The sequence below is a fragment of the Doryrhamphus excisus genome, chromosome 12, assembly GCF_030265055.1.
Source record: "Doryrhamphus excisus isolate RoL2022-K1 chromosome 12, RoL_Dexc_1.0, whole genome shotgun sequence".
In the NCBI taxonomy this organism is placed as follows: domain Eukaryota; kingdom Metazoa; phylum Chordata; class Actinopteri; order Syngnathiformes; family Syngnathidae; genus Doryrhamphus; species Doryrhamphus excisus.
This window is the reverse complement of record NC_080477.1, coordinates 7,442,743-7,469,350: the sequence shown is the minus strand read 5'-3', so window position 1 is coordinate 7,469,350 and position 26,608 is coordinate 7,442,743. Positions and strand designations below refer to the sequence as shown.

Genomic DNA, 26,608 nt, shown 5'->3' with positions numbered 1-26,608 from the left:
AACAAGGAAAGAAGCAACCAATGTGACATGGATGCTATTAGTGCACGTGCTGCCAATTTGGCAGCTGGCAGCAAGGATCAAATTTAACATCTTCGACATTTGCAATCTTCCACTGACATCACACAACATCTTATAAGAAAGTTACTACAACTCAGTTGCTTAATATTATGTTCCACTGCTCCATGTCATCGACTTGTGTTCTGGCAAATTGTTTATGTCACTCTCGGAATACAGTACAGTTAAAAAGGTTACATTGTTATACACATTAAACACCACACAAACAGCCTACACTGAATGCATTCCAAAGCAATCACTATTAAGGCAGGTTTGTTGGACGCCAAGCATTAATATGGCTATACAGCGGTTATAAAAATGCCATTAATTACAATGGTTTGTGGGACGCCGTTGTCTGGTTCCATTTTAATTAAATGGTTTGAAATCTAAGCTGAATTTGTGACAAAAATGTGAAAATCCTGAAACCTACATATTTTTTCAAATTATGAATTATTGTGAGAAGTAGTAGATGTGATGATATGAGTTCTTACACCATACATGTCTTTTTCTACCCAAAACAAAATCAAATCCCAACTTGCAAGCGTAACTAGTGAGACATAATAGTCACAAGTTTAGTGGAGATATTTTGCTGCAAATCATGTTAGCAGATGCATAATTTTTTATTTACTTATCATAAATCAAATGCAGTCGTCACTTGCCACTTTGCGCTTCATTCACAGTTTTTCAAGAATAAGGCCGAATAAAAATCCTTAATGAGCACAATTTTTATTTATGTTTCAAATTGGTTATTTACTCTTATTTTGTCTACTATATAATGTAAAGGTGACTAAAGGGGTCTTGGCTCAGTAATATAATAATATTAATACATTGTAAATAGCTTTTCTATGCTGTAACGACAAAAATATAGATAAATGAATATGTACAAAAACTTTCTTCCAGAAGAATAATGTCTAATAACTATTTTGGATGGCACGGCGGTCGAGTGGTTAGCACGCAAACCTCACAGCTAGGAGACCAGGGTTCAATTCCACCCTCGTCCATCTCTGTGTGGAGTTTGTATGTTCTCCCCGTGCATGGGTGGGTTTTCTCTGGGTACTCCGGTTTCCTCCCACATTCCAAAAACATGCTAGGTTAATTGGTGACTCCAAATTGTCCATAGGTATGAATGTGAGTGTGAATGGTTGTTTGTCTATATGTGCCCTGTGATTGGCTGGCGACCAGTCCACGGTGTACCCCGCCTCTCGCCCAAAGACAGCTGGGATAGGCTCCAGCACCACCGCGACCCCTCATGAGGAAAAAGCGGTAGAAAATGAATGAATGAATGAACTATTTTGGACCATCCTGCTATGGAATCACACGGGTGCCAAAAATGAAGGGGATATGTGTGTATCTATAACAAAAATGTATAACATACATCATAATAATTTACAAATATTCATATTATTTTTCCATTTTGTCGTTGCTTTTTTCTTTTTTTCATTGCTTTTACTTGATGGCTCAAGTTGGTGAGTCGAGGCAATAACAATAAGCTATTCACACAGTTTGTATACGAAAAGCTTGTTTGTTTAACATGCCCTCGTTAACCTTTCTATGTTCAGGCAAACACAAGAGGACACACCAAGGAGATGATATGACATCAACTCTCTAAGTCGATTACACCACTGATCAAAACAAAAACCACGATGTAAATTAAAACAGCGCAATGTGCCTTTTTAAAGTTCTATTCAATTATGTACACATTACAGTGTTACGATTACATTACAGTGTTAGCAGGATGTGGGATCACATATGGAGTAGTCAACGTCGCATGCTGTGGGCTTGTCATTGTTTTGCTTTTGCCTTTACTCGCCAGCTTGAGCCATCAAGTAAAAGCAATGACAAAAAGAAAATGGAAAAAAGTTGCACACAGCCTTCTAACACGGTGGTCTTGCAGGGCGATATCGTTGTCGCGGCTGTGCAAAACAGTTGCTGTGTGCCGTGCATGAAGGGTAATCTGATAATCTTGTTAGTACTTCTTTACAGTTGAGTGACTGGAATATTTCACAGCAGGCTGAGGGCAGTTCTGGGAAACAAGATGCCTCCGATTCAGTGTGAGATTAACAGGCACTAATCTACTCTTCTGATGTTTAAGTGCTATGATAACATTGCATGTTGTGGGTAATTGTGCGTGAGACAGATTAAGCAATACTATAATGAGAGTGGAAGCAGAGAGAGCAGCATGCTCATTAACCTATATGAGATGTTCATCTGTCAAGCGACCAATAACGTATCCTTATTATTGGTTAAAGTAGAAAGGTCTGGCCTGGGAAGATGATATCCTTTCCTGATATCATGATTTCTAATAAAATACTCATACCATATTATCAAGACCAGACTGGATGTTGTCATGCACAGACTGTGTTAACTCCCTTTAGAGAACAGTTGAAAATGGTAATGGTAATGGTTTTATTTCATTTGAACATGCATCAGATTACAATTGAATGCATCACATAATCAGTTCACAGTTCCACATGTCCAAAAGGAGTAGGAAGAAGTAAAGCTTATTAAATCCTACCCCTCCATCTGGTACTTTTACAATCATACTTTTACATTTGTTCACTTCCTGCTTTCCATAATACAGTTTAAGGTTTTTTTTTGTTTTTTTTTTAGTTTTTTTTTTAAATAATGCACCTCGTACCAAAGTACAAGGTGATATGACCATCCAATGACATAATGTGTACCATAGTAAGTGTCAATATAGTGATATATATAGCACATCATGACTGGTTCAAGACTCTTCATCCTTGTATTTAGCAAACATCAACTGCTTGTATTGTTTCTTGAATTGGCTCATCGTTGTGCATTGTTTGAGGTCCTTACTCAATCCATTCCATAGTTTGATTCCACATACTGAAATGCTATGGCTTTTTAACGTAGTCCTAGCATAGAAGTGTTTCAAATGTACTTCTTCCCTGAGATCACATTTCTCCTCAACAATTGGTTATTTTTAGCCTTATGCATTATTTTAGCTGTTTGAAGATGAACTATATCAGCAAGTTGAAGTATTTGTGATTTTAGAAATAAGGAGTTAGTATGTTCTCTGTAGGCGGCATTATGAATTATCCTTACTGACCTTTTTTGCAGTACATTTAGCGAGTGAAGATTGCTTTTATAGTTATTAGCCCATATTTTCACACAATAAGTAAGATATGGTAGAACCAGAGAGCAATAAAGAGTGTGGAGTGATTTCTGATTGAGAAAAAATTACAATACTGAAATATTTCTGGCCACCTTATGTTATATATTTGTAATATGAGGTTTCCAGCTCATATTTTCATCTATTGTGATCCCCAGAAATTTAGTTTCGTTCACCCTATCAATGTCCACACCGTCTATTTGTATTTGCTGGTGTGTGTCCTGTCTGCTGTTACCAAACAGCATGATTTTAGTTTTACTTGGGTTCAAGGACAATCTATTATCATTATAATCTCTGACCTTTCTAATGATTTCGTCTGTACTCCCTCCAGAACAATAAGCAGTGGTATAATCCGCAAATAATACCAGCTTTAAGTCTTTCGTAACTTTGGCGATATCATTGATGTACAAGTTGATGATGAAAATTGCTTGTGAGAAATAACCATATCTTTGTAAACTTCCGAGGCCCATCAAGGACAACACTGTTGAGACAGACTGACTGATGCCAAAGATTTGTCTTAGTCACTTTGTCATAATTTTTTGTCACCAAGTGCATTTCCTTCACAGTGATTGGACACGGGTGTGGGACTGGATTGCTGAGCTACTGGCCCCACTCAATTACACAACCATTAATGTCAATAGCAATATGAGTGATCTGCCACTGTGCAAAACAGACTGCCATCTGCTTCAAAGACAAACATGACTTACACAATGTCTTGTAGAAACGTGACTTTCCATAATGACCACTACTGGATATGGGAAGAAAAAATGATCCCTTCCTGTGGTCAGTAATTCCCTACAAGTATCTCGAATATGCTGACAGAAGGTTACAGTAAATCCCGGAACCCTCTGCAAACATTTACCTTCTGTTGCGCTGAAGTGCGCTAATGTTTAATATGTATTATGTACAAACACTCGCTGAGCCTCAGCAGTCATGGTTAAAAATAAAGAAAGAAATAAAGAAAGAAATTCATACATACATATATAAATAAAATAATATGCAACTACATATCAATATGTATCAATTGAACTGTATTCTAAATGCATTTTCTATATATATTTTCTATATATATATTCATTTTTTAATATTTATAATCATTTTTTTCTACAGTTCGTTTAATACATTTAATGTAAGTGTAACATTGTTCTTACTCAGGTGAGAGGCGGGGTACATCCTGAACTGGTGGCCAGCCAATCACAGAGCACATATAGACAAACAACCATTCACACTCACATTCATACCTATAGACAATTTGGAGTCACCAATTAACCTAGCATGTTTTTGGAATGTGGGAGGAAACCGGAGAACCCGGAGAAAAGCCACGCATGCACGGGGAGAACATTCAAACTCCACACAGAGATGCCCGAGTGGGGAATCGAATCCAGGTCTCCTAGCTGGACATTTTAGACTTGATATAGACTTGGTATAATGTGGCTTTACAAGGCTTTTATGTTTCACTGTATCACTCAGAGACAATAAAGATTTCTTGACTGAATGATATGCATGTGCTTTAATGCAAGGAGGAATTGACTCATGAAATTTAATGCGTTGTTAGATTTTATTTCTATACTTGAAACTAATCATAGGTTACGCTCCTTTTATCTCAGACTATTTAAAGATCTTCAAGCAAATTTCTGTAACTGTTACAAATACAAATCGTCATGTTTTTTTTTTGTTCTGTCTGCATGACAACATCAGCCACTTGTTTATAGATTGTATGGATTATAAATTGTTAGATGAACTATTTTTAAAGTCTGGTTTGTTTCTATATAGGGTGACTGAAATAATAATCAACATTTATTCAAAGATGCCTTATAATTTCAATGCATTTAAAGTATGGCTCGGGGAGAACATGCAAACTCCACACAGAGATGCCTGAGGGTGGAATCGAACTCGGGTCTCCTAGCTGTGTGGCCTGCGCGCTAACTAGGCCGCCGTGCAGCCCTCTTGGTTATTCCATTTCTTGTTAATTATATTGGCCTGTACCACTACAAGTGTGTTACCTGAAAAATATAATGAATATGACAACAATGAATGCCTAAAAGCAATATTTTTTGCTTCATAACACATGTGTTCATTCCACTACAGGAGATATCAGGTTACACATATCGGTGTCGGTAAATGATGATATTGGTAATTGGAAATCGAGAGTTGGACAATATCGAGATATCGGTTATGGGCAAAATATCGGACGTAACTGCAAAAATAACTTTAAAATCTCTAGAATTAATTAATTATAGAACAAGTGTCTCTCAAGGGTCTGTAAGAACAATGATGCTCTTTTCTTACTGGACAAATACATATGGAAAAAGTATGAAATATTAGTCATATACGTATGCAGATCCTTCTTTAACAAACTTTTCAATATAATGATGTCAATAAAATAGATATTATTTCGACACACAGAAACATATCTATATTTACATGAAAGACAATGAAAACCAGTACATTTTTGTCACTTTTTAAAAATGATGGCAAGGACAGGATATGAAAACAGGACATAGGACAGCGAAAATAGGACATTTTCATTCATTCATTCATTTTCTACCGCTTTTCCTCACGAGGGTCGCGGGGGATGCTGGAGCCTATCCCAGCAGTCTTCGGGCGAGAGGCGGGGTACACCCTGGACTGGTCGCCAGCCAATCACAGGGCACATATAGACAAACAACCATTCACACTCACATTCATACTCACATTCTATGGACAATTTGGAGTCGTCAATTGTGGGAGGAAACCGGAGTACCGGAGTACTCGGACAAAACCCACACATGCACGGGGAAAACATGCAAACTCCACACAGAGATGGCGGAGGGTGGAATTGAACCCTGGTCTCCTAGCTGTGAGGTCTGCGCGATAACCACTCGACCGCCATGCCGCCCAAAACAGGACATTTGACCACTCTATTTCTTTGTGATCAATGGAAGACAATTTTTGATAAAAAAACAAAACAAAACAACAACAAGGTTCCTGGTATGGTGCCTACTTCACTGACTGTTGCTTCACTTTTTAAAAACATTGTTATTTCATCAATCCTTGATTTGCGAGTCTCTCTGTAGTCCAAATGTTCGATGTAAGATGCTGCCTAAGATGATTCCAGAAAGACAGCTGCCAAATCAATGTTTGTCTGAGTCTGTCAGAATATTCCACGTGTGTTGATGAAACCGCACAGGTTCCCCTCGTGACCAGTATGAGTCAGCTCAATTGACCGGCTTTTGTGCAGTAGGGGACGGCCCCGCTGATTTAGCCTGACATGAACCATGTTATGTGGCATGTCTCGGGCAGCAGTTGGGACTGTTTCTTTAATTCAGCAAGACATGAGCAAACATGTTAAAAGCCAGGCCTGTGCTAGTGGCACAGCACCGCAAGCTATTTACTGTCTCTTGTGGTTACAAGACATGCATAGACTACATTGTTGTCCATCTGCCTCAGTGCCTCTCAAATAAAATAGCATTCTCCGTCCACTTGTGATAGTGAAACAGATCTCATGTGTTTACCAGACATCCGTGAGCAAATGTCACAACATTGGCGCTGACAATCCGTTCAAAAACATGTTCAATAAAGATGTGGTGATATTCAGCTGAATCAAGGGATAAAAATGTTGACAATGGTACAAATCATTAAACAGCAACAACAGAGATTTTTTTCCCTATCCATACCTGCCAACAAATAAGGGCAGTTTTCCAGAAAAATAAGACAAAATAAGGGAAATACGCCCCCCTCCCACACACACACCCTACAACGAAATATATATATTTTTGTGTCGCAAGTAGTCCATAGTCCATTTCTTTATTATCCTTTCATATTATGTCTTTGCAGTTCAAAGCACATGCTGTCAGTCATTCTTCCAACATTCTGCAGTTCACCACAGATCAAAATCTTTTAATTAAAAAGGACGTCTTTGCTGCTGCACATTTCCCAATGATGTGCCAAACCCTTTTGAGCCAGTTGCCATCTGCCGTCACAGCACATGAGGCCAAGGCCTCATCCCTAGCAAGCTGTGAGCGCTGTGAGCCAGCTCGAGAGGACCAGACAGACGGCGAGAGAGACGGTGAGAGACAAGTGTGCGTGATGAATCTTTGGATGGAGAGCTTCAGCTGAGAAATGTTCAACTTTTCAAGTTTAATGCATAACAAATTAACTTGTGCATTTGTAGTAGAATAATGAGATTCTATCGAGATTTAATAACATACTGAGGCATACGTATTTAGTCATTTCGGGGCCTAAGGCAAACCTAGTCTTTGATCCTACTTTTTTTATTATTTTTTTTTCAAGAATGTGACTTTGTATTTTAGGCCACCTGTTGCTGCTTTTGAAATCTGTTACGGTTATCTGTCAGCTTAAGTTGCTAGTTACATAGGCATGTTTATATACCCACAAAACAATTTTAAATATGATACAAATAATTGTGACAATGAGAACATTCCTATTAAAATATATTTAAAAAATGTCCTATTTTTAGTATCAACTCTTCTACAACTCTCATTTCTTTAGTAGTTACTCTATAATTCTTTGTTTTATTTTTCCAGTTTTATTTTATATTTTGAATCTACATAAAAATTGCGAGCATCTCTGTACGGATTTTGCATGTTCTCTCCGTGCATGCGTGTTTTTTTCCGGGTACTCTGGTTTCCTCCCACATTCCAAAAACATGCTAGGTTAATTGGCGACTCCAAATTGTCCATAGGTATGAATGTGAGTGTGAATGGTTGTTTGTCTATATGTGCCCTGTGATTGGCTGGCGACCAGTCCAGGGTGTACCCCACCCCGCCTCTCTCTCAAAGTCAGCTGGAATAGGCTCCAGCATACCCGCGCGACGAGGATAAGCGGTATAGAAGATGATTGGATGGATAAAGATGACTTACTTATGCTGCAACTAATAAAGTTTGTTTTGAATGTATTGTGGTAGAGGGCTGCTAAAGCAAGGACATTACATTCTAAAATCACAAATACCACCTTCAGTCATAAATTTCTAAAATGTCATGTTGAGCGCCAGTGTGAGATGGAATGGTGCTTAAAAAGACACAAGGAAAAGTATATTTATTTGTAGCTTGTCAGCAAAAAACATGCCAATAATGTTAGATAGGCTTTACTGTACCTACGTTGCGTGTAAATATTAGAAAGCGGCTTGGGGCTGACTGTTACAAAGTATCTGCCGATTCGTGGTAATTAGACCAGCATTAAACCATCAGGAAATACAAATCCTTCTGCACAAAATACCCTACTTCTTTCCATCATCATGACTAAACATGCTGCAGGCACGACGCTGCTTTCCATGCCAAGAGTAAGTGATAAGTGCTCTAAATGCCTAAACTTTAAACCGTTCGAAAGGTCCAAATCCCTACAATCTTTTCTGAGCAGGTCTTAATGTGGTTGGACTGTGTTTTAAGTACCCCCTGGATAAAACTCTTAATGGCCATCATAAACTGTAATCCAGAGAGATTCTGCTCTTAATCCAGGAACACGGTCCAGGAGAGTGTTCACTGCGAGTGCAATGCAATCCCATTTTATGGAGTGATATCTTTCTTTTTCTGACTTCACTGCATGAGCAGTAATTATGTATGGCTCCTCATTGTCAGCTTATCATTCTATGCAAAGGAAAGGCAGAAAATTCAACAGACGGATGGTTGTAAGCTTGCTTTTTATGTAAATGGGCATTTTATGTACCGCAATTTTAAAACCTCTACTTCAGTAAAGTAATGTTGAATCCTTTAAAGTGGCTAGTTAGTCATCAAAGGGCATGCACATCACACAATATACAGTATAATGATAGTCATTTCAACTTTTCACATTTTAACCTGTACGGCGTCACAATACATTAACGTGAAAAACATCTTTCTGCATTGCCACTACTTGCCATGGGTTACATACAGAAAAAACACAATTGACACTCAACTGGACTATGGGAGGAAACAGGAGTACTTGTAGAAGAACATCAAAACTCCACTCAGACAGGTTTGATATGACCCCTAAACCGAGTGGAGGCGCTAACCAAATTTGCTGAACATAAATTAAGATAGACGGTAAATTTTCAGATATTTTATTTTGTTGATTCAGTGGAGATTGAAGAGAAGAGACATGGAATTCTATGCAAAAGAAATTGTTGGTTTTGATTAACGCGTCTGAGCGCTTCGAGTTGTTGCAAGGTTATAAAAAGAAAACAGTGCATTTTTTTCATAGCTGCGGTGAAGGACTTACTGAAATCAAAAGATGTTCCGATGTCCCTACACTCTGTTTGTGTTGAAGGACCAGTCCCTCCCTCATCATAGGTGCCCTAGTTACTTAATCTTAATCTCTATCAGTGATACATCTAAAGCAGCAACCCCATCAGCCAAATATGAACAGGTAATTATTAAGAAAATTAAAGAAATGCTGTACTTTTGTCTATAAAAACAGTGAAGACAGGACCGATAGAACGGCAACACATCACAAGCAGGCAAATTTATGACATCAAACATCAGCCAGGCTTGTTGGTCATCTTTAGCCACTAGTTATTTTTGAGCTTCTTATATTTCTCATTCATTTTTCTCTAGTGCTAATTTTTTTGATTTTCTGATTTGTCATTCAATTTGCAATGAAATCAACTGACATTATGCCTCAGAATCAATCAGACTGATTGATGTGCATGTTTATTTATTTATTACATCAAACTCGGGGGTGCTGGAGCCTATCCCAGCTGTCTTCAGGCAAGAGGCGGGGTACACCCTGAACTGGTCGCCAGCCAATCACAGGGCACATATAGACAAACAACCATTCACACTCACATTCATACCTATGGACAATTTGGATTCACCAATTAACCTAGCATGTTTTTGGAATGTGGGAGGAAACCGGAGTACCCGGAGAAAACCCACGCATGCACAGGGAGAACATGCAAACTCCACACAGAGATGGCCGAGGGTGGAATTGAACCCTGGTCTCCTAGCTGTGAGGTCTGCGCGCTAACTACTCAACTGCCGTGCAGCCCCTACATCAAACTATTCAGTGAAATTTCCCAAAGTTTAAGTAGTTTAAATAGGAAGCACAGGATAGAAGCGGTACAATTCTGCAAAACTACCCCACCTATCACCCAAAGACATTTGGGATAGGCTTCAGCATACCTCCGCAACAGTGCTGACTTACAGAGAGACTCACATTCGGGGCACATTTGCAAAGTCATTGTCGCTGTCGATCAAATTCTTGACATAACTCATCTGAAATCAGCAAAATGCCAAAGACATGACTTAAAATTGTCTGATTCCATAATGAATCGGCCAATGTCGCATATGCATCTATACAGAGATATGCTAGAAAGTCACTGTACACTGGAAGCAGTGTGAAGTGAAGGTAATTGTTAGGTCAAGGTGATTTGTCATGTCGAGCTACTTTTTACCTCCAGTTTATGGGCGTTCACCATCCTGACAGCCTTCAGCAATACCACGCTGTTTCCTGGCTGCACTTCATAATTGATGAGGGGGCAGGGAATGTGGGATTTGATCCTGACAGAGTGTGCATTTTAGGTCTAGGACAGATGTGTTGCTTTTTTCAACTTTTCTGATAGCCGCTTTGCCTTTAAGAACTTGTGCCCACCTATTTTGTTAGCGTAATAAAAGTAGGGCCCACATTTTTTTTCCCCAAATTCCGTTTCACTTTTTTTTCCAAATGTGTTTTTTTCAGTTACATTTTATTTTTTTATTCCAATTTTTTAACCTTTTACAATTAATTTCCCAGTATTAATTAAATGCAAAAATGCCTACATTTATTGATGCAATACATCATTGGACGATTTTGCCAACTAATTCAGAAAAAGATGGAGCTTGGCTAACTTTTTTAATGGCATATCAGCCTCTGCACACACAGAATCCTCAACAAACTGTAATACCTGTGCTTGTAGTTAAATCATTCAATCCCAGTCATTTTTTTAAAAGCTGTCCCTCTTGGTTCTGCAGCTGGCTCTGCAGGTTTATTTCTTATTTCTCTTTCATAACACACCTCATAAATAGAAGAAATCCGTGTTGACACTTTAGCAACATCACATGCGGCAAATTATATTTAGAATGTAAAGGTGCACATGTAAGTATTTCCTGCATTATACATTATTTGTTCTGTGATTGAATACAAGTGATCAACAAACCATCTCGCCAAGCAGGAGTGAACTCCATCTCCACAGCAACAGTCTAAAAGTTTAAAAAATCACTCAATATAATAATGACAGAATTTTGTATTTCAATAAGATACATTATTTGAAACACGTCTGTGTAATGCAGTTCTGTTCCACTGGAAAATACAACCACAGTTATATAAAATTGATTTAATGCGCATTCCAGCTTAAACTATCAGAATTCATGGACCTGCTGCAAGTTGTGCATGAGGATAGTGGAAAACAAGCAAATGATTAAATGCAATAATCACATTTATGGAAAAATTAAAAAGGGCCGCACGGTGTCAAAAACGTGATTAGCAAGCAGGCCACACAGTCAGGAAGACCCGGGTTTGATTCCCCATGTGGAGATGCAAGTCCATGCATGAGTTTTCTCCAGGTACTCTGGTTTCCTCCAACATTCTAAAAACATGTTAGGTTAATTGGCGACTCCAAATTGTCCATAGGTATGAATATGAGTGTGGAAATGGATACAGTATATGAAGTCTAGTTCATATTTATTTATTTATTTCCAGTCACACTGTACCTGTTTTCAACAACACCGAATCAGGAAAAAAAAAAAAAGAAATGGAAAGAAAACTCACCCTGGCGACCCTGTTGGCTACTTCCCGACCGACCATGAGGCCCTGGACAAATGTACGTGCAGCAATCAAGGCCCTGGTGACCTGAGCCTTCAGTTTCCTGGGCACATCTCCAAAGGGCTTGAGTTGATCTGAGTATTTACTGACACACTCCAGGTAATCATCTGTGAAGTGGTACTGGGAGTTCAATAACTGGAACATCCGCTCCAACAGCCTGGACCAGAAGTCATTGAGCATCTCCTCCAGGTTGACGTTGCCACCCGTGTAGTAGCGCTTTAACTCAGTGAACAGGTCTTGGAACACCTCTGAGTTCTTCATGTACAGCTTTCCAAATGTCCTTGTGAACATGCTGTTCAGAGACCTCTCGGAATTGTCCAGGAGCTCCAAGAAAAACTCTGTATGGATTGACGTGAAAGAGGAAGGACCATTAGAGAGGACAAAAAATAAGGTCTTAATGCAGACATTTACAATATCCAATTATGTTTTATGTATTAGTTGCCAGGTGTAATGTTTGTCTCACTTTATGCACATGTACTATGCTGTAGGTGCATGATTATGGGAATAAAGTCTACAGCATTAATTTTAATCTCCCATCATTACTTTTTAGACACAGAGACTTGCACCGTATACATTAGCATCCAAATTAGCCTGTAATATTCCCATTTTACTCCCATTTTCTTTCTGAAACACTGTATCAGCAGTTCCAAGAGACCTACTGGTATGTCGACAGATTTTTTTAAGTGGCTCCATTCACGCATGTGAATGGAGATATAATGTAAGTTAGACACCAAAAAAGTATAAAGCATATTTTACTTTGATTCTATCCAAAATACATTTTAAAGCTCACTTTTTTTCTATAAATTCCCTTACAGTCACAGTGCAGGGTTTATAATATATTTTAATGAGTGTTTAATCAGACACAAAGGATACTAATAAAAGCAAATGCCATTCAATGCCAGGATTTGAATATGATGCACTGTATTTTTTTCTTAGTTTTATTTCATTTTGCTATATTATTATAATATTAAATCACTGCATGGTCATCAGGTCAATCCTAGATTATTATGAAAAACACAGCAAGAAAGTTTATATCCCCCAAAAAAGTTGTCAACCCCAGATTAAGCAACTGCGATGTATGATGTAAAAAAACAAAACAAAAAAAAACCAAGACTTTTTAAAATATTTGTTCATCTACAGCAATGCTCCCTCATTTTGCGTCTCAGTGGTTTGGTCCATTGACCTCAGTAAGAGCAACACCATTTAGAGAATGCCAGGTAAGTAATTTCTGCAAGTGTGCAAGCTTTGACTGAACGTCAGCAGCTTTTTTATTCAACAAATACTGTCGTAACCTCTGTCAGATATTTCTGTTGACTTCTCCCACTCAAAAGAGTTTGCACCACCAATGTGGGAGCAGTCAGGGGCATTAAGACATGAACATAGTGAGAAAAGAAGAGGTATCAGCTGGGGAGTGTCACTGATGCCTTGTAAACAGGGTCCCTTGCTCCTTAATGCACCATCGTGAGCTCATAATTAGTTGCTCCGTGTCATCTTTTCTTCCCACTTTCTATGCAAACAAGCATGTGACACATGAGTCAACATTTCACTTGAAGCCTGATAATAAACCATTCTGGGGCTGTTCTCCTCATGAGCACTGCTGCCTGGTTAGCTTCTTGACAGTATTGAAGAAAAACACGCCCATGCCTAGTACCTATTATACACCTCTTCGCTTACTTCAGTATGTCATTTTAGTGTATTGCTTCGTAGAAATTCATTATTTCGACAGTAAGTGTGTGAACGCAGTCCAAATATCAATAAGCCAAAACCCACAAGCATCACTGAAATAACTGAAAATGCACAAGTGATAATGAAAACGAGACATGGACACCAATCCATTTATTTTCTATGCCACTTATCCTCATTAGAGTTGCGATGGTCTGCTGGAGCCTATCCCAGCTGTCTTCGGGCGAGAGGCGGGGTACACCCTGAACTGGTCGCCAGCCAATCACAGGAGACAAAAACATTCATTCATCCATTCATTGATTTTCTACCGCTTATCCTCACGAGGGTCGCAGGGGGTGCTGGAGCCTACCCCAGCTGTCTTTGGACGAGAGGCGGGGTACACCCTGAACTGGTCGCCAGCCAATCACAGGAGACAAAACAAATATTTAAAATAATTGTGCAAATATGAAGCCTACAGACAAAAACATTTCCATTTTCTGTGCATTATAATGCCAGAAAATGAGTTAATATGAGCTAGCTAACATTGGGACACACCTATTTAGACTACGAAGCCCTCTAAAAAAACTTTGTATAATTTTATATACAGATGCAATAGCTGTTGTTTTATGTATCCAACCAGTCCGGGGTGTACCCTGCCTCTCACCTGAAGTCAGCTGGGATAGGCTCCAGCATACCGCCGCAACTCTAATGAGGATAAGTGGCATAGAAAATAAATGGATGGGTGTCCATGTCTCGTTTTCATTGTTTCATTTTTCTGTATTATCACTTGTCAGTTTTCAGTTATTTCAGTGATGCTTGTGGGTTTTGCCTTCTTTTGCACAAATTTCAACTACGTCTCAATGTATGAGGATCCTATACAGAATATAATATTAATGTATGATATATTAATTATATCAGGTTGGTAAAATTACTTTGGCGTCTGTTTAAATTGTGTTGCAATGTATGATTGTTGTAGCAGGATGTTCTGCCAAACCACTATGCGTAGTATGTTCCCTTGTTTGGCTCAATCAGTGTCCACCCGAAAGGGAGGGGGGGCGGACAAGTCCCTAGTCACTCATTTTATTTCTGCAGCCCCAATGACCGCCATTACACCTGTCTTTGTTTAAATATTAAAAGCCTGTGGGGCGTTTTCCAATTGGACCTAAATCAAGGACAAGGAGTCCCACGTGGACTGAGTATGTAAAGTTGGCTCTGTACATCTAAAAAGTTTTCCAGGTGGATAAAATGAATGAAAATACATCAGAAAAAATTATTGCGGAATTCTTAAAAAGAAAGAAAGCATTTTGGATGTGCCAGTTGAGGATTTTATCTTGAATCAGCTTTGGACAAGTCCAAGATATTGTGATCATGCAGCTCAGATGTCAAGTATGAAGCTACTTTTAACAATATTTGTCACATTTAAAGTATTCAGATGAGGCACTACAGCCCTCTGCTTGAACTGAAAGTCGAGATTATATTATATAGTACTGTTAATGTTATGTGCTAACTTTTGCGTTTATTTCTCTTAAGGCATTTATGGCTTTGTGACATTTGTTTTGGTTGTTATGGTACCTCAGATTAAATTTTGGGGGTGATCCAGATCACCGTCTGGATCTCGGAATTTTTTTATTTAATTTTAAAATTATTTTAAAATTGTTTTTTTTATTTTTATTTTTTAAAATAATTTAATTTTTTTTTTCTTAAACATTGCAAGATTTTTGGCATTTGTGCATATAACGCCACAAAAAATTGTCACAGCACTTGGGGGAAAAAATACAGGACTAGTTTCCAACAGGTTGTAGATAATATAAATGACTGATCTAATAAAATATATATTTTAAAATTATTTTTTGAATTTTATTTTTTTTAATAATTTTAAAATTATTTTTTTTCTTAAACATTGCAAGATTTTCGGCATTTGTGCATATAACACCACAAAAAATTGTCACAGTACTTGGGGGAAAAAATACAGGACTAGTTTCCAACAGGTTGTAGATAATATAAATGACTGATCTAAAAAAAAAATTAAAATTATTTTTTTTTATTTTTATTTTTTAAAATAATTTTAAAATTATTTTTTTTCTTAAACATTGCAAGATTTTCGGCATTTGTGCATATAACACCACAAAAAATTGTCACAGCACTTGGGGGAAAAAAAATTCAGGACTAGTTTCCTACAGGTTGTAGATAATATAAATGACTGATCTAAAAAAAAAAAAGATTATTATTTTGCTGTGAATCAGATATGGGGGGGTTGGCAGAGGTCTGTGCTCCCCAAGTGCTTTTCTAGTGTGTTTAAGCTTTATTTCTATTTTTTACATCTCCTCTGGGTTGTGGATGAGGAGGCAGAGCCAGGAGACTCCCCTTATGATCGATTAATCATTAGGCCTTCTTAAGCCTGTCCTTTGGTTTTCTGTGTTGTGGGTGTGTTTTAGTTGCACAGGCTTGATGTCTTGTTGGACTCTAACCTTTACCTCTCAGTCCAAGCATCTGCTTCAAGTTTAATCCTATTTTTCATTCACGTTAAGTTGTGAGTACTAGCTTTTTTGTTTTCTTTTTGGATTTTTTTAAGGAGTTACGCCTCACCCTGATTTGTGCTTATCTTTGTTCTCCTAGCTTCACCTTTTCATTGCTACTTCCTTTTTTTCTATTTTCCTGTGTCTACCCTCCACCCCAGTGGGAAAACAGTTGTTTGAGCAAACATTTTCAAAGTGTCGCTTTTTCAAATACCTTTTTCAACTGCACACACCTGCCTTGACATTGGGCTCCTAATGAACTGCACTTGTATGTATCAGATTAATCACAGTCTTAAAATTAATTCATCATGAGTAGTCACATTTTCAACTATATCTGAAATAGGTATTGGCAGTGGTTTAATTTTATTTTTAACATACTGTAAAGTAGTATAATTCACCGGTCCGCAAAAAAGAAAAGCTTATTTCTTTATTATTTATTTACTTATTTTCACAGCTCTCACAGCTAGGAGACCAGGGTTCAATTCCACCCTCGGCCATCTCTGTGTGGAGTTTGCATGTTCTCCCCACATTCCAAAAACAGCTGGGATAGGCTCCCCCGCGACCCTCGTGAGAAAAAGCGGTAGAAAATGAATGAATGAATTTCTTATTTCTTATTTCATTCTTAACCCTGTGCTGTTTCACATCAATTGCTTATAAATTTGTTCATGCACTTTTGGTATTTAACGTGTACCATTTAGCAATTTTGAAATACAAACCAAATACCAAATACCGCGATACACTACCTGCCCTCCCCCAAGCGCTGCTTACCGCCCCCTTACCGACAAACTTGCTGAAGCTTGACACCGTTGCAACATAGCTCCTAAACACTCAATAAGCGCTCCAAAGACTCCTATACCCACTATATTAGAAAGTGGGGTTCGTTAGTAGTTAGGAAGCATTTCGGACGTGTGACCAATTACAGCGGAGTGGGCGTGAATAAATTAAAATAGACTTTTTTTTGTTTTAGAAATCCAAGGTACAGGTGGAGAAGGTGCAGATTTTGGAAGATCTAGAAAGTTTTCTGTGCTGCTTGCTGCTCTATAGCAGTCCTCAACTCAAAACTAGGTCCCCTTTCACTCAATGCGGCCTTTATGTCAAAAAGCATGCCCACCTCTGATGTATGGTGTTAGAATTCCACTGCTGCTGATGTGTTCAGGTCAGAATAAAATTATAAGAGCGTCAGATTCAGTATGACTCTGTGGGGAGGCTACACAGCCCCCGACTGCTGTCATGACACAGCAGCGTAGCTTGCCATAATGTGCATAGGCTTATTATGTTAAAACCGTAATTAGCTAAATAATTTAGTTACCAGCAATAATGTATAATTTTTGGCAGCCCATATGTTACATTATAATTGTAAACGTTTCCCTTACAATAAAAATCTCTATTTAAATACAAATAAAACTGTGAGAGATTAATAAATAATCCACTGTCAGAACAATTTAAAATCTATATTTGACCTCAAATAACAGGACATCGATCTAATGCAAGAAACATACTTTTAACTTACTGATCCCGGGTACTGGATATGTTAGAAAATCATTAGGGTTTGATTTGGGTTCAGCGTGCATTGAAAACAACACTAATTGATGCTGATTATTGTAACTGTATAAAGGTATTCCATTGATGTAAAAATATCACTTTGTGAGAACTTAATTGAAAGATAAATGTAAAGTAGGATTGGGACAGGCTGTTCCAAAACAATAGTATGCTTTGAAATGATTCTACAATTATGGGCTTTTTCAGTGTACATCATTATCATACAGGAAAGCTTTCTGTCCATTTTCTCACCAGTGAGTGGGTGCAATTCCATCTTTACCAAGTGTTTGAAAGTGTTACTCTTAAGTAAGTAAGTAGTAATACAGCCTGTAAATGTGATCATTTTGTTTGCATTTTAAAATGCTGCTTGTAAAACATTGCTTGTGATACTAAAGTCTAATTTGAGACGATTAAAGCACGAGTTAAACTGCTTTATGCAATGATTGCCTTTTACATTTACATAATCTGTGCTAAATAGTATTTTTAGAATAACCACCACTCTTCTGTTGTGCAACTATTTAGTTTTTTTTTTTTTTTTCAAGGCCAGGTCCCTCATAAATATTGCAGTGGGAGTTTCAGATAGCTGCTGCAGCTGGCCAACTCATATCTGGCCGCAGAATTATACAACTGAGAGTTATTGACCTTGCACAGCAATCAGCAGCATTGGAAAGAACACATGGGTGTGTCGTTATTGATAGGACGTGATACATTTAGGAATCAGTTCACATTCACTTTCACTTGTACAGCAAATAGGAGCATATAATGTCTCAATTCTGAACATATCCAAACGATAATGTAAGAAAAAGCACAAAAAAGAATGGACAGTCCTTAATTCTGAAACAAGCGTATTTGTGCCTTAAGACTTTGTATTTACAGCATGTTGTGTTTACAACGTACAACAGTATTGTTGAACTCCGAAATGCAGATACAGAACATATGACACAGAACACTCAAAGCCATTTTGAGCGTGACAAATCAATTACAAGATGAACAGCTCAAGGCGCCCATGGACATTACCATAATTATTGGAATAAAGGTGACCTTTCTGTTATCATGGGGGGAAAAAAAGACACACTTAACTTTTATTATATAGGATTAAATGCAATATCTGATATTAGATGTGATAGATGTAAAATGCCAGATGTTTACATCAGATACGATAGACAGGCTTAAATATAATAACCACGTATGTTGTCATGTCACTATTGCCATAAAAGCAGGATCACACGCATCATAGAGATTGTGAATTTTGGTTAGTTTATTTTTGCTCCACTTTGCCAACATTAAGTATTTCTATTAGGTTAGCCATATTGACAGATAACTAGGACACACCAGCGATGGAATCAAAAAGTCCTTCAGTAAATCATTCAGTAAAGACATATAGTCATGACATATAGTAAATAGTTATACGGCTGCAACTATCCTTATATTTGTCAATTAATCCGAAGCGTCTGGTTTGAATTAATCAAGAAATTGGTTAGGTCTTAGACGGACGAAAGCAATGTGAACCAAACACAAACAGTTAGTGGTTTGGTGCGCAAAGTACATGTCAATCACTGTTTTCCACAGTCGAAGCGGATGTGTTTGAATATCTTGTTTTGCTTAAAACTCCAAAACAGGTCTTATATTCACATCCGATAGACTGAAATCAGAGGAAAGTTGTTTTTTTTAACAATTAATTTTTATTTCTTGAGTGAAACCGCGACATATCCACATTATTGTTAATTGTTTTTTGTTTTTTTGTTGTTTTTTTTGGCCCGTCCAGCCATTGGGGCAGATAGTATTGTTGATCTAAATGCCCTTACATGCTAAACAGATTTACTCTGTGTCAGGAAAGGTGTTGGATACAACTTCCCTGTACCATGAAATTTTATTTGCTGTTATTTGATGTTTTTGTTAGGCGCATTTGAAGCAACCGGACCGGAGCAAGAAGAGGAAAGTTTTTTAATTAAAAAAAAAAGTAATCATTAGTAGTAAGTAATCATTAGTAAAGTAATCATTGATTCATCAATGAACAGCTGTACACGTTTTCGCAACATTATATTATTGGCGACATGCTGACTAACTGAAACTGGAAGGCGCCACAAGCAAATTCACTTGCACATTAAACCTAACCTCATCTTAGGTTTCTGCCCTGTACATGACCAGGAAATGTGCAAGTTTAGTGATTTCGACTTAAGAAAACATTAAACTATTGGAATCTTACACAAAATACATTTACTATACAATTCAGTGGACGATTGTTAACATTTCTTTTGTTGCCTTTTTTCTTTAAATCATGACAAAAGAGGCTCTGCCTCCCCTGACAGCAAGTTGGTACGAACTACGTCTGACAGGCCACAGTAAAATTAAACTAAACTTTGTACTAAGTATCTGGTGTATTTCCGCACTTTGGTTTAACAACAATCTTTGTGCTGGTCTTGCTTTGCGTTTCTTTTACTGCTGTGTCTTATGAATATGTTTATATTTCAAAGAACTAATCCATGTTTTTTTTTTTTTTTTTCCAGGGATAATTTCTCTGGTGGCTGCACGGTGACCTGGTTGTTAGCATGTCGGCTTCAAAGTCAGAAGATAGTTCAAATTGCAACTGGGGCATCTCTGTGTGGAGTTTGCACATTCTGTGAGTGGGTTTTCTTCGATACTCGGGCTTGCTCCCACTTCCCCAAATCATGCATGCAAGGTCTGGAGATCCTAAATTGTCCATAGGTGTGAATGACTGAAGTCAGTTTGTGACCTTAATACAGAAAATGAAGAAATGTTTATTAAATAATAAATGTTTCTGCAATGTTATATTACTGGCAACATGCTGACAAACGGAAACTGGCAAGCAGTAGGCAGAAGTAGCCAAGAAGAGTAGCCTCATCTTAGGTTTCTGCCCTGTATTTGATTAGGAAATGTGCAAATTTAGCACTTTTACTTTAGAAAATGTTAAAAACAATTGGAATCATACAGAAAATAATATGTATAATACAATTCAATGTAGAAATGTTAATATTTTATGTTCTTATTTTTTATTTATACTCCCAACAGCACATCAATGATCCAGACAGTCCCAACAAGATTTTGTGGTGTGAATAATGTTGAATTCTTGCCTGTGGAGGTTATTCAAAAGCATAATTTATTAAGGACATACATACATACATAAAATTGTTCTTGAGGACAGCATAGGTTATTTCATGAGGCACTGCTCATCAATCATGAATAAATTCCCTTTACACAATAAGAGAGCAAATAGATGAGATAGTCACTTGACTTTGATGACAATGCATTTTCAGTAATTGTGTGCAATGAATGCCGCTCGTGGCCAAATGCATTCACCTCACATATATGCTGCATATAGCAATAGAACTGACAACATCAATATGAAGGGCTCATAATTAAAAGTCTCTTTTATAGGATCCAGAGGAATGGGAGGCCACTTTCACACACTCCATCAATCAGTTTGGCAGCTCATTTAAGCATCTTTAAAATTAAAGTTGCTCCAGTGACTGCCTTTTTACAAAGAGCAATTGTTTTTTTTTTGACAGCTAAGAGAATATTGTCTGAAATCTGTGTGAAAAAAAGAACATTACTAGACTTTTAAGTTGGAAAAATGACAGACTGAATTGAGCAGAAGCCTGCTCTCAGTTCCCAAAGAAATAACTTCATGCTCTCTGAAAGCGTGGGGGGGCAGATATTTGCCTTGGATAATGGGCTTTTAGACATTAATGGTGCACAGCCAGCCAGCCAAAACACGGGCATTTTACAATACAGCATCTGTTATATTAGAAGCCGTTCGGTGTTGTCCAAACCTACCATCTGGCCCTGTAAATAAAGGATGAGTGGATATTGATGCCAGTTTGCAGATTTCTAAGTTTGTTGCAAGATCATTTTTGGCCTTTAAATCGTACCGCCACGAATACACAATACCTTGAATGACGTATTGATGTATTTAGGAAAGCTGGGTTAAAGCTTCCAATGTTGCATCTTATCAGATATTGTCACATCCTCTAAAAAATCCTCTAGAACAGGGGTCTCAAACATGCGGCCCGTGGGCCAAATGTGGCCCGCAGGACACAAGTTTGAGGCCCCCGCCTTGATATGAAAGTTTAATGTTAGTGCGGCCCACGCAAGTTTCATATGGATGCTGCATGGTATCATGTACCCAGAAAAAAATATTACGTTTGATTAATGTTCATGTTAAAGGTTAAATAAATGTTAATAGTTATCCTCCCTATCAGTGTGGAAGTGGTAAGTTTTTGGCTATTTAAGTTTAAAGGAAATAACTTGAAGGCTACCGTTTAGGTCGCTAGCTCTCTAGTTTGCGAGTTAGCATGTGTCTCAAGACCCTGCAGTTGCGCAATATGTTGTAAATAAAAAGAGTATAAATGTGACTATAGTCGTGTTTTGTCATGTCTACAGGGCTCTAATAATGCTTTGTTCATTTTAATCTGAAAAAAATAATTTGTCTACCCACCAACTATATGTGGTTTCTTAAGTTTTTATTATTTGCCGTTTTATTATTATTATATTTATTTATTACTGACTGATTGATTTTCTTTATTCTTGATTTGTTTGTTTATTTTTCATCTTATTTTGTGCAGAAAAATAAAAATAAGATATTTGAGAACAGCGAAATGTTTTATCAGAGCTTTTATTGTAGAAAATCGGAACCAAAGCACTGAAAAAGTTTGTATATTTTTCTGTTTTTAATAAATGCGTTTTTTTTTTTTTTTTTTGGAAAACCTGATGTGGCCCAGTCTCGCCCAGACCCTAGCTCCAGTGGCCTCCAGGTAAATTTAGTTTGAGACCCCTGCTCTAGAAAGATATACAGTAGAAAACAATCCACATAACTGAACACCTAGAGACAAGATAAAAGTATTACTAATTCTTTGATAATCTGGAAGCACTTGTACAAATTGTCATTGTTGTGTAATCAAAGCAAAGTAGTTATTAAAGGTGACTATTAGAACTGTGAATTTATAATGCTGTCAAGATGTGTCCAAACACCAGACACCAGACACCCTATACTTGAACTGGAACAGGTGAGAGGTAGAAGATCTTATATGAATAATAATAATTTGTGAAATAAATGAGTTACAAGTACTGACACCTGCTAGTAAGCCAATCTGAAGCAAAATGATACCAGTCCTGGAAATGCAGGTCCAGAATCAGAAACATGGCCATTCTGCCTGTTAGGTGAGGAGGATTCGATATTAGATATTCGGCGCCCTGAAGAATGTAAATCCGGGTCCAGAACCATATGAACTTACATATAGATGACAAACACTGGATGTTATTTATCACCTCGAAAGAAGGGATGAAAGAGCTACAGGAGCAAAAACTGCTTACGGCAAGATCTAATGCTAACACAGTGGAAATGTACAATTGTAACGGGTCACAGCAGCAGTGTGATGGGTGTCAGCAGCTCTATATGGATTTGTGTAGTAGGAGGTGGATCACATATACTTGTGGTTCCAGCCAAAATGGCTTCTTATTGGAGGGCAGCGGGGTGTGCGGGGACTGCTGGGGTGCACTCAGGGGCTAGGGGGGTCGGGGCCAGGTGGGTTGGCTGGCGGGGTTGGTGGTGTGCTTCGGCAATGTTTTGCTGGGGTGTGCGATGTTCCCACTCTTTTGTTGTTTTGTCTTATGTCAGATTCTGTGATTATATATGTGGAAAAAATCACTTATTGAATTGGTAACTGCTATGGCGTGGAGAAGGGGTAGGATTTAATAAGCTTTGCTTCTTCCTGCTCCTTTTCAGACATGTGTAGTAATGAGGTGTTGTGTGTGTGCATGTATGTATATGTATATATATATATATAAATAGATATTGTAAGTGTATTGTATTGTAAGTGTATATGTAAGAAACAATAATGCAACATAGTATGCATGTCTGAAATAAATTAAGAAGAAAGAAAGAAAGAAAGGTGTGAGGACCAAGAGATGGATACTCATTGGGTGGTTTATTTTGGAGAGCCGACGGACAAAAGAATAAAATAAATGCCCTTTCTTCTGTTCTCTTGTGCACCCTCATCAATGCCGAGAACATTGTGTGTTTTTTATGGATGCAAAAACCAGGCATTACAATGTAATATTACATTGCCTTTAAACTACTGATGTGGAAAGTGAATGAAGAAAAGTAACATAAAACGTAAACACATACCTGAGGGAGAAAATAATAAAATAAATGTCCTCTATTCTGTTCTCTTCTGTACCAACACATATGAAACCATTGTTACATGTTGCATCAAGAGAGGCAAACTAAGGAGAAGGGACAGAATGAAAGCAATAAAAACCAGAGTAAATAAATAAAAAAAAGAAATAACCCAGTAAAGTAAAATAAAGTGCATTTTAAACTTGTATAAAATCGCAGAAAAACAGCCTCAAAAAGAGATTGTCAGAGATTCATGCTGAAGTCATAAACCTTAAAGGGATAGTTTGGATTTTTGACATGAACTTGTATGACATCCCCATCAGCGGTGTCGTACATCAATGGCGATTTAACACCCACCCACCCCAACTTGGCTCCGCGAGTCATTTTCATGACAAGGAATGTAGTTCCACTTTGTTGCTGGGTCATTTAAGTAAAGAGGTTGACTTCTAAAAATAGTATTACTTCAAAAAATTAATAGAATTGCATCACAAAAATGCCTCCACAAAAAAATCAGCTCTGCTTTTGTATTTATTTTTTCCAACCAAATATCCAAAATATTGTTTCTAATAGCTGAAGAAGACAACTTTAGTGGTTTGAGTTCCACAGGAGGAGAATGGCGAAAAAAAATAAATTTCTGGTAGGCTATACTGTTAACTAGCCATGTTACCTGGAATGTTCGGCACCGTTTAACTAGTCGTGCTACACACACTGCTCGGAAAAAAAAAAACATGTATTTAATCAAAAGTTTAAAACATGTTTATCGCTTATCGACAGGTGCACCTACAGTCCGACAATTACGACATTTAGCCGTGATCAATACATCACAGTAGCCAATTAATTATGTTAATTCTTTCATGTTGTGTACTGGACCAGCCTTGTTTTAATGCTTCTTCTGCTGCATAGACTGCAGATTGCAATGTTTTTACTTGTGAGAAATTAATCTATATGATAATTAAACAGACTTTTAAACAAGCTTGCTTGTTTTTCAGTCCACACAACACAATAGATGAAATGGTACAACTGATGTTGATCATTTTCCCTCCACATGCACTACCAAAATAGTTCTATCTATCATCACATCTCAAAGCACTAGACTAATTGTCCTTGAGGAAATTAATTACCTTATTGCACTGACACTCTGTGGAAAGTGCTTTTGAGTTAATGAATGCTGGAAAAAAAGATGTGTCATATCTTTCACTGACACTCATTTTTCTGGTTGGAGTTTTGGTCCACTGAGTCTCTCACTGTTTATGCACATGAGAATGTGGATTTATGAACCAATCTTATGCAAAGACACATTTTCAGTGCTTGTAAAACCTGGAATACCAGCATCATAACCACCATACAATGCTAAAAAATTTAAATATGTTCATTAAGGTATAAAATGTGACTTTAATAAGATTGCCTGAAAAAATGTCAGGAATTCAACCTGTTATATGACATAGCGTTTTGTATTTTACAGTACACCTACTATATTGATAATGACTCATTTTGTACTAGCAGCCTTATTAAAGCATAACCAGGAAATTTAAGCCTTTTTCTATTCTGATTCGGGATTAGCCAAGTCACTTTCGAATCAGGGCTCATTTCAAGGCTCGTTGGACATTGTTTGTTGTGCAGTGAACGGGGGAAGAAAACATGTTTGGCAAGTCTTGACTGGCCACAGGACAGATGGATGATTGGTTGTCATCAAGGATGATTTCCTTAGCCTTTCCATAAGTGGATAAATGGAAAAAAAACAAAAAACACTGCATGATGTGTGTGCCAATGCTTGAGTTTTTTCTTGTTTTTGGCACAGAAAATGGCACAAATGATAAGGGACTTTGTCGGAAATCCAAATCTATAGGAAACAATTAATTGAATGAATTAGTTTGACAGTTGGAACAATGTAAGGACGATTAAAACATGACAAGGTGCACGACTACATTGCACCATGGCGGCCACAGTTCTCCTCTCCTTTGAGTGTGTCAAACAGGAAGGCATCGAGTATGTAGAGGAGATCTGTGTTGACAATTTAGAACAAGTGTTCCACAAAGGTGCCATGCAGAATCTCCACCTCTGTTTGTGAGGAAGACACACTTGCAAGGTAGCACCTATTTTCCTTGTGAAATATACGTACATGTGCAAAGTGTGGAATATGGCGCACCGGAAATGGGAAAAGAAACAAAATTAGATAATAATAACAGACATTACAAATTGCCTTTGACAAAATACATGTTACAAACGGCAATTCCGCCATTTTATATGTCTATGTCTTTAAAGAGTGAAAGATGGCATATAAAAAAACAACATTGCATTATTCAGCTATATTATTATATATATTATAACATTGGTTAATTTTAGGAAGAGAATAGTTTCGTTTTGTGACAATAAACATTCCAAAAGCCCCCTGCGTGGCTTTGTGACTCAGTTAAATAAAAAAGGTTTGTCCAGTCGTATTTTTTAATTATACTTTTCTTAAAATTAATGTTGAAATCTAGGGCTGCGTGATATGGACCAAAACTAATTTCCCGACATATTTAGGTAGAATATTGATATACAACATACATATATCTTGCTATTTTTTCCATAAATTTAATTTAGACAAATGTCAAAGCCAAATATGTGTGTAAAGTTTTAAAATGTAAACAATCTTTGAGAAAAATAGCCACTGAAATTAAATAATATATTCTTGAACGATATGCTTGTTTTGGTTATCGTGCTTAAAAGAAATATCGATATTTAAAAAATATCAATATAATATATCAATATATCGCCCAGCCCAATTGAAATCTCATCTTATCTCGTGGA

At 37.4% G+C, this 26,608-nt stretch overlaps 1 protein-coding gene across 2 annotated transcripts in view; it reads right to left on the bottom strand.

Moving 5' to 3' along the window:
• Positions 1 to 26,608, bottom strand: part of LOC131139792 (glypican-6-like) — a 131,451-nt gene that overhangs the window by 48,314 nt on the left and 56,529 nt on the right. For both annotated transcript variants that reach the window (XM_058089687.1, XM_058089686.1), the window contains one exon: positions 11,912 to 12,303. In XM_058089687.1, coding sequence (XP_057945670.1) covers positions 11,912 to 12,303 — 392 coding nt within the window. The remainder of the gene's footprint in view (positions 1 to 11,911; positions 12,304 to 26,608) is intronic.